Source organism: Lissotriton helveticus, chromosome 1_1 (assembly GCF_964261635.1).
Source record: "Lissotriton helveticus chromosome 1_1, aLisHel1.1, whole genome shotgun sequence".
Classification (NCBI taxonomy): Eukaryota; Metazoa; Chordata; class Amphibia; order Caudata; family Salamandridae; genus Lissotriton; species Lissotriton helveticus.
Window position 1 is genome coordinate 464,309,363 of NC_136057.1, and position 18,047 is coordinate 464,327,409.

The 18,047-nt window shown below is 44.4% G+C and overlaps 1 protein-coding gene across 1 annotated transcript in view; it reads right to left on the bottom strand.

Annotated features, from left to right (window-relative positions):
• LOC144811522 (patatin-like phospholipase domain-containing protein 2) overlaps positions 1–17,326 on the bottom strand; it is a 245,088-nt gene extending 227,762 nt beyond the window's left edge. Inside the window, exon 1 of the mRNA XM_078673863.1 lies at positions 16,774–17,326. Coding sequence (XP_078529989.1) covers positions 16,774–16,960 — 187 coding nt within the window. The 5' untranslated portion in view covers positions 16,961–17,326. The remainder of the gene's footprint in view (positions 1–16,773) is intronic.
• Between the last annotated feature and the right edge of the window lie 721 nt (positions 17,327–18,047).

Consider the following 18,047-nt stretch of genomic DNA (forward strand, 5'->3'; position numbering starts at 1 on the left):
CACACACCCACCTGAAAGGAGGACAGACGAGAAGAGAAGCCAACCATGCACAACACCCCCCCCCCCCACCCCGGGCGAACCCGCCCGGGCAGGGAATCAACCTGGAAGAGGGGAGGCCCCAGCAGGAAGACAAGTCGTGCCACCACCACGGGTCCCCGCCAGAAACAAAAGCAAGCCCCACAAAAGGGGCAGAGAGCGACCCACGGCAGGAGAAAGTGGCTAAGGGAGAAACCAAGGACCGACAGCACCCAGAGTCCCGACCCCCCAAAGAATCGTCCCCAGGCAAGCGTTTCGTAAAGAAAACAAAGCACATTCTCACCGTGAAGGGCTGGCTCAAACACCCACACGTCCACCGTACAAAGAGGATCAAGTCACTACCTGAAACAGACGTAGCCGAGGCTCAGCCCAACACAATCAGAACACCAGTGCCCCCCCAGACGGAAGGACAAAGGGATGCACAGGAGAAAGAGCAGGCAGTCCAAAGACCCAAACAGACACGGGAACATTGGAAAGCGGAACGGCGCGTGTTTGACGAGCACCAGTTGCATCACAGAAGGACACACTTAACGTTTAGTAGGCTGGGGAGGAAATGCGACACGCTCAGAACCAAACGAGGTTGAAGCAACGCAAACACCCGAAAACAGAGTGTAAAGCCGGAAGCAGTGCACGGGACACCACATCCTTGCCCCCGAACACCCGGACAAACCAATGGCAGCAAACAGCGGGAAACACGGGCCCGTCACGAGAACCCAGCCTCCAAACACACTACCAAGGAGGAGCCAAACCGCCACGCCACAGGCGAGCAGAGAGGCCAGCCGCGCCCAACACACCCCCCCTCCCACCCCGGGAGAACCCGCTTGGGCAGGGAACATACCCGGAAGAGGGGAGGCCGCAGCAGGGAGACACCACCCCACACCAGGCAGTCAAGGCCCCCCAACCCCACGGTCCCGCTAAAGCAGGGACTCGAACGTACATGGAAAGAAAACAGGTACAACAGGGGAACAAACGGCCGCCCAGCAGGCCGTTTCACACTCACCCGAAAGGAGGCACCGGTCCAGCACCTCCCCACAACGAAGTTGCCAGGAAATGAATTCCGCAGAAAAAACAAACAGGATGTGGATGGGCGGGTCACATGTTTATATGCCTTAGGGTGTGGGTGTGGCCTGGAGGGAAGGGATGGGTTTTTAGTTGCTTGGGAGTTTCTGGTGGGAGGAGCTATGCTCATGGGTGAGGACTGGGACGGGGAGGGCTGACGAGGAGGTAATTTTGATAACAAACGAGTAATACATACTGTGTAACTGACCAAGATGTGTGTCAAACAGTGGTTAGAATTAGGTAATGTTCTACCACTGGTGGGGTTCTATGTAGTGCATAATTGGTGATATGCTTGGCCTCTTGGTGCACTGTGCAGACTACAGTCTGCAGTTGTGATTCGTATAGCAGAGCTCTGCAATGGAGGGATTTGATTGGTCGCTTGGGGGCGAACATTATCTTCAGATAGGTGGTCCATTAAGAGGGACACTTGCCACCTCCCAACACAATCCATGCATCTGCCTTGGATGGTCTGTAGTGGTTTGCAATGTGGGTGAAGGTCTAGCAGCCTTTGTGTCTGGTTAAAACAATGTTAGATTAAGCATATGTTGTTGAACACCTGTTTATTAGAACATTGCTCAACTAGGTCCAGGAAAGCTGTAAATGACCTACTTTTGGTACAGGTCTGGTGACTACAGCTGTTTGGACAGAACTGTCCCCTGCAAAGTATCTGGGTCCACTCCCCTGCCCTGAGAGCTCAAATGTATATATATATGGTATCCTGACTTTATTTTAGACCTGGAGTCACACTATCCTGAACATGTGCGCAGAGACATAGGGCTGTTACTGATTACATGAAGTCCTGGACCCGTCCTGTCGGTTGTATGGGATTTCATAGAAAAAGATTTCATAGAATACCATTACTGGGAAACCATGTCACTTAAACTGTGTAGTGGAAATGTGCATGATGAATGGCATTTACTATTTCATCGAAGCCAATACATAAAATATATATGTTTCCAAAATGTGTAGCGATGTCTGGTAGGCTTCGACCTATAAAGCAGAGGGCTGACAGCTTCCTACCTACATGGTAAGGACCATCCTACCTACTACAAAGGCCAACAAGCTGCCCATCAGGTTTAAAGCCAAACCAGGTAGAGGGGACAGGTAGAGGGGACAGTCAGAGGGGACAGTCAGAGTTCGACCCAGATGCACTTAACAGGCCACAGACCTCTGTGGATGGGTCCACCTGTTGACAGTGACAAAGGCAATATGATACATACATGTTTCTCAGATGAATTGGGAGGCCAAACGATAGTATTTTGACAAGCATTTCAAGGGAGTCGAACAGTTTGCTTGCTAGACAAGTCATCCATTGAATTTTGGTTTGTTAGCAAAGGAATTGCCTTTTAAAACTAAAACTCAATGCAAAAACGGGAATGCACTTCTGATGTTAACTTGTTTTAAGTTGAGCCTGGGCTGCAAATGCACTGCTCTGCCAGGCATGCTGTATTCAGGTAGTGACTTGAAGTTCCGCCTACTCGCCGCTCATATTTTTCATTGGCTTGTGTCATTGTCAGTGCTTAATTTGTAAACCAATAAGTGCTGGGGCTCTCGTCTGGAGGCCACTGCAGCTTGCACCACACAATGCCCCTGCCAGCTGGCAATGACAGAACCAACACAGCTACTAACCATCACACATAGCTGTTACGGGCTAACACCTACATTAGGCAGACAGCGCCACCATGTATCAGACTATAAGCCCCGCTGTTGGCAATTAGGTGCCTGTGCTGAGCACCGGAAAGCACCAGCTCAAATTAAGCACTGGTCATTGTGAACTGTGGCTGTTCATTAGTCAAAAATAAGCTTAGTAGTCCCTCCTTCATACCGCCTTGTCTCATTTTGTAACCTCCCATGGCAACACCCCCTGTTACGTGAGCACTATTTTCTCAAATTAATTTGTCCCGCATGGTATTGCAGCAGGACACGCTCTTTGCGAATGCTTTTTTTTCTTCTTTTTTCTCAATAGCATGGGATCCGAATGCATTTGCAAAGCAATAGGTCGCGCATTTGCAAGAGTTTAAGCTATTGGCATTGTAAATGACAATGCCTTTTATTTATCAGTTTTAGAAAACACATGAATAAAAGTCATAGTCATTTACAATGCGAATAGTTCAAACTCTAGTAAATGTGAGACCTATTGCATTGCAAATGCTTATTTTCAAGGCTAATGTTTTCATTGTGATGAGAACTTATATTTGCTAACTAATATTTATTCTGAGTGTATATAGACAGTGCAAAGACATACATATGAAGGGGTTTGCAATGTCATTCAAGATTGCGAAACTCAAAGTGGCAAACTGTTTTTAAATGAAGGTACATTGTGGTTCCTTTCGGTCATGTCGGACTGCACAATATAAGTGAAAACGTGAGTGTCTTTCCTTGCAAGGGGGTTTATTTACGTTGGTGTTGCGAGGCCATTTAGAGAAACTCCCAGAGTCCGAATTCTTCTTTTTTCTTATTTTTTACATTTTGTAGTTTAGAAGGACTGGTGACCCAATGAACAAATAAACGAGTATAAATTCCTAGTGAAGGTCTTATTAAACCTAGCATCTTCCCTTATGATTAAACATATCAAACTGCTTGCAGCACAAGAGGGGTTTAGCAAAACATGAGCACGATCTAAAGCATGAACTGCCCTGTCAACAGTCAATGTAGACACTGGTGGAGGCCCCTGGCTTCAGCAGTTCAGGCTCAGAAACGAACGGGCACACATGTTTGGAGTGCAGGCTTCATTTTTCCCACACTAAAAATGAGAGAAAAGTAAAACACAGCTCAAGTGGAAGGGGGACAGGTTTCCATTGTATACTTAGTGACTGTGGGCACCTTTCAGAGTAAAGGTGGACTGCCCCTACCTGGAAATAAAGCACCACGGACAGTAAGCCAAAGACTACCTATTCAAGCTATCCATTTATAACAATAACAGCTCTCAGCCACAAAACTTCCCAGTCAGTACATCCTAACCTGTGTCAGCATCAAACATCTGACCTACGTTCCATATTGTTGGACCTCTTGCAGGAGAAACGATGTTGTACACTTCAAAGTAATACGTGTTGTTACGAGTCAACAGTTGTTCCCCAGGTAAATAGTTGTAGTGAGCGAATGTTATGTTATGTTATGTTAATACTGCTCTTTTTGAGCGCACCGCTACCCAGGACGGGTGTCCCGGCGCTTTAGCAAAGAGGCCTGAAACATAACCAAGAAAACCCAGAAGCGGATACACTATCGACGCACAGGTTATGCAGAGAAAAGGACGGTCTTCAGCTCCTTCCTAAAGGCCAGAAGATTGTTAGCCTTGCGAAGTGAGAGAGGGAGCTCATTCCAGAAACGGGCTGCCATAAACTGGAAAGACCGGCCTCCCATCCGCACTCGTTTGATCACTGGCACCTCCACTTTAGCCAGGTCGGCAGATCTCAATTTCCTCCGGGGAACGTAGAAAGCAATACGCTTCCTGAGGTAAGCCGGGCCCGTAAAGTGGAGGGCTTTAAACGCCAGACCACTTAGCATAGTGTGCCGCCTAAATTGTATTTTGCTGTTTATGTCATTGCACCCAGATATATGATGCAACAAGTAACATCATACTTGCAACAAGCCAGGACTATTGGCTTGGTCAATGGTTGTTAGTTGCTTAAGATAAATAAGCAGCAACTATGGCTTGTATATAATATTGAAAAAGCTTCCAATTAAAGCCCTGGGACACCATGACAATGTTGCTGCTCCTGAGTTTCAAAAACAGAAGGGAAATCCAGAGAGAAAATGACTCTTTAAAGGACTTCCCGTCCCCTACAACACTGACCTGGCATGACGTCATGTGGTAACTTCTCCAATAGCGAGAAGTGAGCAGTGTGAGCATGCGCACATGATGTGCCTGCAGTCCGGAAAACAAGCATTTGCAATGCAATAGGTCTCGCATTTACGCAAGTTTGAGCTTTTGGCATTGTAAATGACAATGTCTTATTTATGTTTTGGTTTGTAAAACAAATAAAAGGCATTGTCATTTGCAATGCTAATAGCTTAAACTTTCGCAAATGCGAGACCTATTGCATTGCAAATGCTTGTTTTAATTGGACTGGTCTCAAACTGCCCAAGAATTTAACCCTCCAAAGAACCAACCCACCGGCTTCCCTACAAACACACATCGGCCCAGATATAAATATGTTTATCTAAAAATTTAACATTCAGCAACTGAGAAACTACTCTTTATTGCCACATATGCTTATAATGTTTCTGGATGCTACTTTTATGGGGCACAGTTTAATAGAATTCAGTGGTATTGTCTCCATGAGGTGGGTTGGGGGCAGGGGCGGTGGGTTTTGTTTTTGACGTGAAACTCAGGTACTTGAATAGCAGCCAAATTTCCGGGTCCATGTGTGACTATTTAGGGCAGGCTTGTATTGTTCTTAGAATTCTGGAACTTGTAGTCTTAGTAAACCCAGTATAAAACCAGGACTACAAGTCCAATAACTCCAAGAAAAAAAAGAACAGGGCTAACTGGTCACACATTGTTTGGGAAACTTTGCAGCTATGTACTTGGGCATCTTTTCAGGCTTGGTACAGGGTATTCCAAAGCCTGGGACCCTGGGCGCATCGTGCCATCTTGTTAGATCTTACAAAAGACACATTGCGTGATCAAATGTCCAGTGTTTCCAAACTGCGAGGGCACAAACATGAGTTCAGATGGCAATGCCCACTGCTGTGCAGGGCAGCGGGACAGAACACAGCTCAGATGGTCCCTGTACCCATTAGATCGCATCTTCCTATTTGTTGATATATTTAACATGCCTCAGTGCTCTTTTCTCTTTGACTGAGCTTGCAGTCAGTGGAAATACTAAGCGTACGCAGTGCTTAATTTGCCCCAGACGATGCCCAAAATCCTGCAAGCACTGGCACAAATTAAGCATTGGACAGCTCAAGAGGCTGTAGGTCTTCTACCTCAACCAGAATCAAATACAGAACTGACACCTCTTGTAGACCCTGCCACTAGGATTTCATAGTTCAAAAAAAAAATTTTTTATATTTTCATTCTGGTTTATACAATTATCGCAGTACTCAATATGAGGATATTGTCTCAAAATAATATGTCATAATGTAATCAGCATTTAAGAAACTGTTTTGTAAACAATACAATAACTTTAATCCCCCCCTCTGTTAGTATAATGTATTGCATGATGACTGTTGGCAAGTGGATGAGCTGCAACTCCCTAAAATTCAATAAGGAAAAAATTGAAGTCTTAGTGGTTTCCGTCGAGTTTTTACCTCTTAGTGCATTTTCCAGCAGCTCGACTCTTTACATGAGCACTGTTTACATGACAACAGGTCACACTCATTGTATTATAGCACGGGGAGATTAAGTGATTTGCTCAGAATCACAGGATGTTTTACCAGTCCGAGAGTAGACCCTGTTTCCCCAGTTGTAAAGTCGGCAGCTCTGGCTGGAATGCCATATCCTGAGTAGACGGAGGGTGGCAGGCAGAAGCCACATGAAAGCTCGGCTCCTCGTGGGCTCGAGGTTCCAACAGGCCCTCGAGCCAAGCCAGAGCCACCTTTCAGACTCGCCCACGTCTAGGGCACGCATAGGACGCTGTACGTGCCTTGCCTCGAGCCCACGTGCATCCGGGCTCTGCACCGCCATACTTAGGGAAATAGAATAAAAACACGAGTCCCTGCAGAAGTGATGCGTGTAACGCATCAGAAAATAAGAAATCATGTGGCGCATTCATCTTTCTGACAGTAATAAGATGACTTCAAAGAGCCGACGAGGCGGGGAGCGGGGGAGGGAAAGTGAATGCGCGCCGACAGGAGATGTGATGTGGCTTTGGTGCGCGAAGGGTGACGGGAGGTGGCACGCGCGGACAGGAGGTGTGCACATCGCCTGTCCGCGCGTGCCACCTCCTGTCTCCCTTCGTGCACCAAAGCGGCAGCAATAGAGCTCGTAGCGAAGCAGCTGGGCTGCATTCGCACGCGAGACCTAAAAACAGACCGCCTGTGCCAGGGCACAAAACAGAGCCCAAGAGAGACCCGTTTTGAGGCCCCCTTTAAAAAACTGCTGATGCTCAGCAGCGGTGAGACCCGGCCCACTTAAAGCCCTGGGGTTAATGTTGGCAGATGTTCCGGTGCGGATTAACATCTGCAGGATGGTTGTTATTGGAGATCACTAGTGCAAAGAAAGGGATACCCTACCGTGGTCGAGTCCTAACTCAAGTCACTGACTATTATGTTCCGATTCATCAAGTGTCCCCTAGAGAATATATGATCTCTCGCCAGGCTAGATGGTCTACTCATTCGTGAACGTGCAGTTTGTTCTGTGTCAGGAGAGGAGTTGTAGAAAGCCATGACCACTGGAGTTTCTTATATAGAGGTACTTAACTAACTTTAAGAACCAGAACTGGGGTAGCGGGTGAAGGCAAGGGTTGTTGGGTTCCTGTTTTTGTCTACACTAAACAACATGGGTAATGTTCAAGAGTTCCATACTCGGACATTATACTGACTGAGCGCAGAGGAGACTGGGCCCAAGATGCGGCAGTGAGCTACTGAATTCTCTCTCAACACTGGGACAGATAGAGGATGGATGGATGCAAGGATATGCATACGTTGGTGCACTGGTGACCATGAGTGTCATAAGAGTGGTATGATGGGGAGTACGGCTGAAAGGGTGCATGCTGTATGTACTGGGGTGTTATACAGGGTGGTGGTGTGCTCCATGTATCTCACAGGGGAAGTGGAATGATGAACGGATGTATGGGAGTCAAGGTCTGAGGTAGAGTGATGGCAGGGGCAATGTAGTGGGCCAATAAAACCAAATTCATCTCCGAGTTTGATGTAATAATAAATCTTTATTTTCCAAAAAGCAAGTGTGGTGCGCTCGTTCAGAATATGGAAGCTTACAAATCTGTCGGAAATTTGGATTGCTGTTGGTTCAAACAAAAAAGTGCAATTACATAAAGTAATGTGTTATGCCTAGAATATTGGGAAAGAAACTCAAGGCTTGCTGTTATAATAGACAGACAGACGTCAGAAGACCTTCACGAAAATCTGCATGATTCTGACATGGAGTTCTCACACGAGATCACAACTATGCAGAAACCTTGGTGTATGCTGTATTTAAACAGAAAATTGTGCAGTCCCATTGCTTTTCAATGCCCTTATCTGACCTATTCTGCTACACACCTGCCCAGTGTGGAATGGTTGCCAGGAATAGTACAGAAAATCTGTGACAAAAGTTCAAAAAAAGGATAGTAATAGATAATTCCTTGCTTTACAAGAACGACCCTTAAAGACAGCCAGTTGATGAGATGGTAGACAAACATTCCCTAAAGCACACACAAAATCCCCTAATCAAGTAAGCCCGGCAGAGGTTCTGATGTTCCCACTTCAAAATTAAGGCCAGATTCTTAAGGCCAACCACAACCTAAAGATGAGGCTATATACCCACCCGGACCCGAACAGTACCTACACGCATGGATGTAAAAGCCACTTCATGAGTGAAAAAGAATCTTGGCGCCAACTTCCTAACCATCTACAATGATGGATTGTGTAACCTGTTCATGACCCGTTTCCAATTGCACAGTGTTCAGTGTACTTTTACCACAAACAGTTACTTGGTTATCATGGTAACACAGAGCACCATGGTATTACGCCCCTTAAATCTTCGAAAACAAACATTATCTCAAAAATCTTGCTTGTAGACGTCATTGGTGGATAGCTAGCCTCGATATCGGTCTAGAATTTTTTTTCAAAAAACATGCGTGCTGGGTTCAAATAGCGGATACGTTAGGAACCCAGAGATCTTGCTTGAAACTATTTAGAACATGTAGAATCCTGTACTAAACTCGGTATGTCACCTGACCTGTATTTGCATGCCTTTGAGATTTCTGCTATTGTATTCAGACCATTTCACACAACCAACACATCTAAAACAAGCCAGGTCTATTGGCTTTACCAAATCTTGGAAGCTGTATTAAATGAATGATTAACAATACTAATTTTGATAATAATTAGAATTGAAAAGGTTTCAGTTCTGAAAATAGGGGACTGAATTAACCAATCCAAAGGTCTGTGGATAGTCGCCTTCATCATCTCATACACTCAGTTCTCTCCTTCACAACATTTACTTCTGAAGTCTGACTCTTAGACATTTATGACAGTTTTCTACTGAAATCCTTCATCTGAACATCTTACAATGTCCCACAATTAAAACTGGCTCATGTGCAACCATTTTTCTGTGTGCTATGCTGAGGCCAACGATTGGGTGTGCATGTAGGTTACACACCTTTATAACACTGTAGGCAACTCCCACTGTCTTTAGTTCCACCTTCAGGGCTCAGTCTTGTGTCTTCAAACCCCCATCCACAACCTGAACTCACTCTTACTTCTGGAGTCCACTCACTTAAAAACAGGCACTATATAAGAGACACATGTAGCATAAACAAGCATTTGCAATGCAATTGGTCTCACCTTGAGACCTTATGTATGTAGCTATGCAGCACATTAGCCTGGGTGCTGAAACCTCTACTGTTCCTTATCATGGAGGTAACGTAGGCACCAAACTGCGTGACACGCCAGCTATGGGAACACATGGAGAGAAATATTGCCTTTCAGCAGGAAAGGGTATAGTCAAAAGCTCTGCCTTTTATATAAAATCAGGACCTTCAGTGGTCATATCATTGAAAATTCAAGATTTGAAAAAAATATTGTCTTCGGACGCTCGTGGAAGACGATTTCTATGGACTGAAATCTAGAGAATGCTAAAGTGATTCTGGTATTTTATTGACATCTGCTGGTCGTTTTCTATCAAGACAGTTAAATACAGGCAGTTGAAAAAGCAGGAAGCAATTCTGGTCTTTTACTGACCTCTGCTGGTTGTTTAATATCTAGACAGTTAAATAGAGGCAGTTGAACAGAAAAAAAGTCCCTAAGCGGAAGCAGACAAGTCCTAGGACTGATTTCCAGAGCCCACAAAGTACATACACAAATATATGATAAAGTATCTGCAAGAGGTCTCGAATGCTTGATCTAAAAAGGCCACATTTACAGCTTGGAAAAAAGTGTGCACTCATATTGAACAGAAAGTGAAGTAAAAACGTGAGATGTAAAATAGGATTACATCGCTGACATGGAAAACCATAAGGGTTTTCACATTCATTGGTGAGAATCAAGCAGTGTTTTTGCCAGTAAACGTAGAGACATTAATATATATATAGCCCGATAGAGAAGGTTTTAATTACTTCTAGGACTGAGACTCTACAGAACCCGACCCACTGAATGATCTCAGGTATTACATGCTGCATGTTACAATTCTCCCCAAAGATTTGAATGTGTGACGCAACGTAAATGGCTGAGCTCCCCAGATCTACTCAATGGTAACCTAGTTATTGGCTTGAACGGAATGTGGGGATTGGACCTAGGTCCTAGCAGGGACGAGGTCTCACTGTATTTTAAATTTCGACAGGTTCATGACCGATGTAGCATATTGCTATGAAATACACACTCGCCGATGACAAGAAGTCACAGCTTTTCTACTCTGGTTGCCAACAGTCTTTCTAGCTTTAGATTATCCTATTATCAAACGCGATTGGCATAAAGCGCTGTACCTACAAACAGGGCTTTAAGTGAGATGAAAAAATGGGGGGAGGGGTTCTCTCAAAGGGGCGTGGCCAATGTAATTAGGGGCATGGCTTAAAAACAGGCAAGCTAAAAATCTGTGCTTAGCATTGTTTGCCGCCCGACTTGTATTTTGCTGTTTGTCATTGCATCCAGATCAGTGCTTTAAATGGGCCGGCACTCACCGGTACTAAGTACCGGCACTTCTGAATGTTCTGTCCTATGGTACCGGAACTTCTCCTTGGCCAAACAGAGTACCTGTACTCACCGGGCAGAAACGCAGAAAGGTAATGGGTATGTGCTAAAAGAAGAGCAACACTGCTGACGAGTCGACCTATTTTCATGCAGCACTCTGATAATCGAGCGGTAACTTGCACTGTGCTAATTCGGCAGCAGACCCAAGTGTGCAACGCCCATTGGGATCAAAAGGCTTCACGCCCCCCGTCGTGTGTCGCTTCCAGGGCACACACACAGCCCCAACCGAGTACTTCACAGGTCTTTAAAATACTTACTTGTTAATGAGGTTTGTTGTTCTTTCACCCCTTCTTAGAGCCACTGCATCTTTACTCTGCTGATAGCTGGAAGAATCACGCCCTCCATCCCCCAAAGTGACGTGCTAGTACATCAGAGTATGCCAACACTTGTCTGGAGCAAGGTTGAAGGGAAGAGGTGGTGGCAGAGACACTGAGGCAGAGAGGGTGGGAATCAAGGTTTTGTAATGCGAGACCAGCCATTTCTAAAAACAAAAGTATTGAATGCAGTTGACTGTTGAAATGGGTCGTTGCAGTAGAAGACTGGATTCAGAGAGTAAAGGCAAATAAGCAAACAATAAAGCCCGTTCCTCCATTATCAAATGTTGACAATGATAATCAGGTTCACTGTTTAAAGCAAAAATATTTTCACAAGCTTCATTGTGCATAAGTGCGCATGTGTCACTGTGCGTGATTTTGCATGCACTAGTGTTGTCTGCAGCGTTTAGCACAGCAAATGTATTGTTTCCACCCCGAAAAGCCTTGTATTAACACAGTCCGGCGTGAAGCGCATGTAAAAGGGTTCGCTTATAGCAAGTATTATGCCACTCTTTCTCTCCCCAGTGCAGATATGCTTTTTTCCTGCAGTGTCTCAACACAACTGTATTTTGTTTTAAGAGGCCATTTCTCTAGGGTTAATGGAGTGTCTATGGGAGAGGCAGAGGTGGGCAAACCAACACACTACGATAGCAAGTCAGAGTCGAATCAAGAGGTTAGAAGAGCCCTTACATAAATCAAGCCTTGAAAATATTAAAATTGAAATAAAATGTGTATTCTTAACATGTGGAAGCATTTTACCTTGGTACACAAGATTATATCATTGCTTTGAGAGGAGTTTATTAAAAGTGATAGTGAAGTTAGATAGAAACTTTTGAGCTCCCACCATGACCATAATGCCACTAGTGAACTAAGAAGCAAGTCAGTTCTCGTGTGTACATTATATATAGCCTATTTTGTTTCATGAATGAAGCAACATTATAGTGCATCTAATCTAACATAAGATTTGACTGTACAGCATACATCCTGAACTTGTGTATTTGAATATACGATTATATGTGATAATGAACAAAGAAAAAAGGCTTCTGCAACCTCATGCAGATTTGCACACCAAGAAAATCTCAATAAAATTAAATACATGCTCCTGGACACGCCCATTAGCACCACCCATATCCCAGCCCCCAAACCCACCCCTAGTCCACAAATCAACTTGGTGAGTACCTGCACTTGTTTTTTCCATTTACAGCACTGATCCAGATATATGATACACCAAGTAACATCATACCTACAAGAAGTCAGGACTATTGGCGTTGGCAATGGTTGTTAGTAGCATAAGAGAAATAAGCAGCAACTATGGCTTGTATATAATATTGAAAAAAGCTTCGACTAAAAGACCTGGTGTAACCAAAACGATGTTGCTGCTCCTGCGATTCAAAAAGAGAAGGGAAATCCCAAGAGAAAATGACTCTTTTAAGGGTTTCCCTTCCCCTACAACGCTCACCTGGCATGACATCATACCATAACTTCTCCACTATGTGAGAAGTGTGAGCAGCGCACATCATTGTGCCTGCTGAATTACCACCTGTGCCAGAGCACAAAACAGAGTCCGATTGAGACCCGTTTCGAGCCCCCTTTAAAAACCGGCGAGACCCGGCCTACATAAAGCCCTGCCTATACATTTATTGTCAAGGCATCCAGCGCACTCGTTTGGCTATTTCTTCCTACGGCGTATGCAAATGCGTCTGTCTCAAAGCCACCTAAACACAAGGACTGGAACAATGGAACGATCACAAGTAAGCATTAATTCAAAAGAAAGCAGCTATCTGACACCTTCGGGAATGAGATCGAAGAGTCCGATCAATACAGCTTTCTACCCACCCCCATTGCTCGCAGAGTTCGTGACCAGAAGCAGGTCACTGACCGGTAGTAACCCTTTCCTCCAAATATCCAGGACCCGCCCACCCAGTCGCCTCACACCCCTGTCGCCCAATCACAGGCGTTTAAACTCGGATGACCTTCAGTGGCAGCACATTCTCAGAATTACACAGTGGTGGAGGAACCGCCGCTGGTTGAGGGCACGGCACACGTAGAAGCATTAGCATCTCTCAAAGCCACGTGCATCGGAAACGATCAAATCACAACAAGAGAAATACAGCCGACGTATCAAACGTGATTATACTAACTTTAATTGTGTTAGGAACGAACACAAAAAATGGCAATGCTTGACGAGAAATCAATTTAACAAAAAAGATGCCGCTCTTCCGTGACTGTCGTTGTGGTTCACAATCTGGAAACACATTACGCCATTTGTGGTGAAATTAACAAGTCTTTCGCAAGTCACTTGCCTAACTGGCAAACAGTCTGGTGCCTCCGAACACCCGATTTCCAGATCGGAATACAAGTTAAGCTTTCTTAGACCAAGAACCAACTTCATCTTGGAGAAGGTGAAATTTGTTTACCAGAAAGTGAAAACAAGGTTAAGAAATATAGAATCTTGTGAGGAATAAGAAGTTTTCAGTGAAAACCAATTTACCTTGTGCTAAAAGATAAGAGGGTTTTCTATTGAGGTAGTGAAGATTACAGTTTCATACACCAGTTTAGCTGGTTTGTTTTGTTTTCCCCTTGTATAGTTGGCAATATATTAACAATGTGTTTGACAACAAAATATATAACAAAAACATCTTTTGTGGAGAGATGTAAATATTCTGGGAACATCGCAGAAATTTAAGCAGTGTTGTCTAAGCCATTAAGTGGTCTAGTTAAACAGGATGAATTTTCCAATAGGTAAAGTCAGTATACACCAATAACTAGGAATGTTTCATACTGTATAGGTGGGCAGTATTGAGGATCAGACAGAAGAGGTGGCCATGGCAGGGAAAGTTAAGTCAGTTGGAGCTCCCTAGCATTTACCTGTTTAAAGAACCATTCACTCACATATTAATACTATATGTCAGCAACGTTTGGTGATGGGCTAAATGATGTAGGAATTTAGGAACAGCATATGCAGCCAATAGGAATGCATCAGCAAGAAGAGACACGAGTTGTGTAACCATGATATAGGCAAAGAGGATACGCTTATTTTCCGATCTACTAGTAGTACACAATGTAATGAATCCCATGACGTACAAAGATACACGTTAGGTAAGACGCTTGCTCAAGATTGGTCACTTTAATTGACTTGGGTCATTATACCGCTTCACTTGATTAATTCTCAGCACTACAGCGCTACATTATCTTGTGCATTTCTGCCCAGACGATGACCTTCAGTAATTGGGGTCGAAGCGCCATTCTCAATTGAGAAGGCAAAATTGTGTTTACTTTGGCTTATTGCATGATTAGGTTTATGGTTTGTCTTTATGGTGTTCGACGTATTGAGATCTTATTCAGAATTCTTAATCACATGCTGTCTTCCCTTTAATTTTCACATGCGCTATCACAAGCACTTGTTCAGGAGCACTGTGGTGAACAAAGGATGGTCCAATCCATGTAGTTTCTTCCAAGTATATTTATTAAAGATAAGATGTTAAGTTGAGCCCCACCAGGAGCAGCCTTCCTGCTGCTCAGCCCATTCTCCCAACTGACAAGCTCACTCATCCAACATTCCGTGTCATCATCCACACCAACATTCCACACCACACTCACACTGGCTGAGCAGCAGGTACAACAAGCACACTTTTTAGATTCACTGCACTTATCAGGTAATGTTGATGCTGGTTTTCTATTTCTGCCTGATAGGTTTTTCATATAAATTCAGTGACAATGAATGCTTCCCTCTTTTGTGTCTTTATTAATTAATGGGTCATTTTTTTTTAAAAATAATACCTGTTGAGACGTTGTTGTTATTACTAATTACCCCAGTCAACTGGGTCTACGGATCCACTTCTGGTTTTGTTTTGCTAAACTGTGTTGAAGGTATGATTGAGGGGTTAATCCATTGGATAAGTGAACTGGTGGTCATCTCCGATTCGAGCACTAGTTTTTCAATAAAGAAGGACAACGGTTAACAATAATAGAGCAGTGCGTGCCAATCATTGACCTCGCTACCACCGTTGAGTAGCAATTCATCTCAAGGTAATTGGTATCCAACATCAAGGCGGGTCCTATCCACCTAAGCACAGCGTCAAGCCTACAGTGACATGATTGTAGCACTACTCTGGCCCTCATGCATGACACCCTATGCTGTCCATAAGGGTACACCCTAAACACACCACAACAATATGCAGCAAGCGTGCTGGCCTATTACATGGTCAAATACCTGGGTACCACACCAGTGTTATGAAGGGCTACCAATTAATACAAACAATACACAAAGCCTTAATACCAGAATGCTAGTGGTAATGAACCTAAGAACAAAAAGGGTTGGCTCCTAATCAGCAAGGCTGAGCCACAATTCTATAACAACAAAGAACTATTGCCTATACTGATGTAAATTTACAAAGAGTTTGCCACCAGAGCAAAGAAAGTTTATCCAAGCTGGGATGTGCTTATAAGTAGCTTTTTATTTTGATATCTCAGTCAAAAACACAGGAGTATATTTGTATTAATCATATACAGTTTGAACAAGAACAACATTTTTTATGTACACTAAAGAAAATGTGGACAAAAAACCAGTGGATTATTAAAATTCAACATACATACCAAATTCAATCATATCACAATCATACCTTACCATTCATACACTAAACACAAACAAATACAAATACACACCCGACTAAATAAAAATAGATAATCGTGTAGTGTATTATGTCTGCTGCAGTCTATACAATTATCTGTACAATTATATTTACAGGTATAAATCAAAATGAATCAGCAGAATCAAAAACAATATATACAGTAGTTTTTTATGTATAAACCGGTAATGTGCCTCTATGTACACACTACAGGAAAAACCATGAAGGGGGAGCAGACACTAAACATGAAAAGGGCCTACGCGTTTCAAATCCCCAAGAGTTGACAGGGATTTTCGTCAGGGCCAGGTGGTTCACTACGGAGAATATCCGAGGAAGGGATAGAGCCTGGAATGTATCTGTGTTGTTGCCAGTTCAAGTAGAGAAGGAGGGCCGGGGGTTCGTGGAAAAATGCATCCTTGAACAGGATCAGTCGTTATAAGAATCCGATAAAATTATATTGAGAAGCAGCCTCGTTGTTGAGCTCTGTGAGTATCCAAGAATCGGCGTACCCGGTGGCACTGGTCTCCCGCACACCACAACAATGTGCAGCAAGCGTGCTGGCCTATTACATGGTCAAATACCTGGGTACCACACCAGTGTTATGAAGGGCTACCAATTAATACAAACAATACACAAAGCCTTAATACCAGAATGCTAGTGGTAATGAAGGCATCATACTAGCAAAGGTCCAGCGGTCCTACCATCCGGTAATGAGAGGACTTGGACAATGGCAAAGCATTTATTTCCTACAATGGAATGTCCCACTGGTATATTTGGAACTGACATTAGGACTGCATATACACATGGGTAAAGCAACACTTGCAGGGCGGTAAGGTAAGGCTCACACACAGTGTGCACAGTAAAGCATTCTTGATCGATCTTACCCAGGCAAGCACCGCACGTCAGAGCAGCCGCGTTCAGAGCCCCGGCTGATGCCCCGTAGATGCGCGTGGCCCCAGAGATGAGGTGCGGGGCCCGCTCCTGCAGGCAGCTAGACACCCCGACGTGGTACACCCCGAGGAAGCCGCAGCCTGCAAAGGACAGGTTCCATTCGCGCTCCGACGTGAACATGGTCAGTCCGGGTTAGAGTGAGGTAAAAAAATGGGGGGGAAAAGGGGGCAGGTAGGGGAGAGATAGCAAGGTAAAGGGAAACGGGGACAGCAGCTAAGGCTCACTTGTTGCTCATTGTGGCAGAGGGCAGGCAGGCCAGCTGCGCCCTGGAAAATGAATGGACTCTTAGGGAGCCAGCGCGCGCTGCAGCCGGCTTCTTAAAGAGCAACCGGCCTCTCCTGCCCTCCTCTCGCCCCGCCTCAGACGTGTACGAGACACAAAAGCCACGCCTCCACCCTGAATGTTGACGGCGTCGCTTTGCATCAGCCAATCTCGCGCCCCTTCCAAAACTAAACACGCCACTTGTTGGCTAAATGACAGTTGTGTGACGTCACGCGGTAGCTAGTAAGGAGTTAACCGGATGGCTTGTGGGGCTATGTCATTCAGAGGACGGATATTTTGAAAGAGATTCGGTTATCTCCTACCATCAATTTCAAGTGAACCTGGCTCTAGCTACTTATACGGAAAGCGGTCTAAATTTTACTTTTCTTACCCCAGTCGTTCACTGAAATTTGAGCCTTCGGAGAAGCCTTACGCCAGTATTCGCAAGGGACTGTTACTTGTCGCTGTTTGTTTCCCAGCCCACCGAAATATACGGTCTTCTACAAATACCAATCTGTGATTCGATATTTTTCGAACTCGTCTTCTTTTGCGCCTCTAAACCAGGGCACACGTCCTATAAAAGGAAGTGGGGGGGACTAACCAAGTTAATCAGTATGCAAGTGATATCACAGCGCATGACATCACAGTGCATGACATCGCATGGGCATCACTGGAAGCGACATCACAAGAGTGACATCAGATATTAAGACCTCACACATGTTTATCAGGTATATCATGGGTACATTTAAGTGCATTATGAGATTTAACAAATTAGATTTTGTGTCAGAGTTGTGTCAAAAAAGTGATGCATCCATGACGCAAAATCCGGCCTCAACTAATACATTTTTTTTTGTAAAACCCTGCCACATACCAATTGCAACAAGGAGACCAGCATGGTAGTAGATCTGTTCTGCTTAATTGGTTGAAAAGTCTGCATTTTTAAATA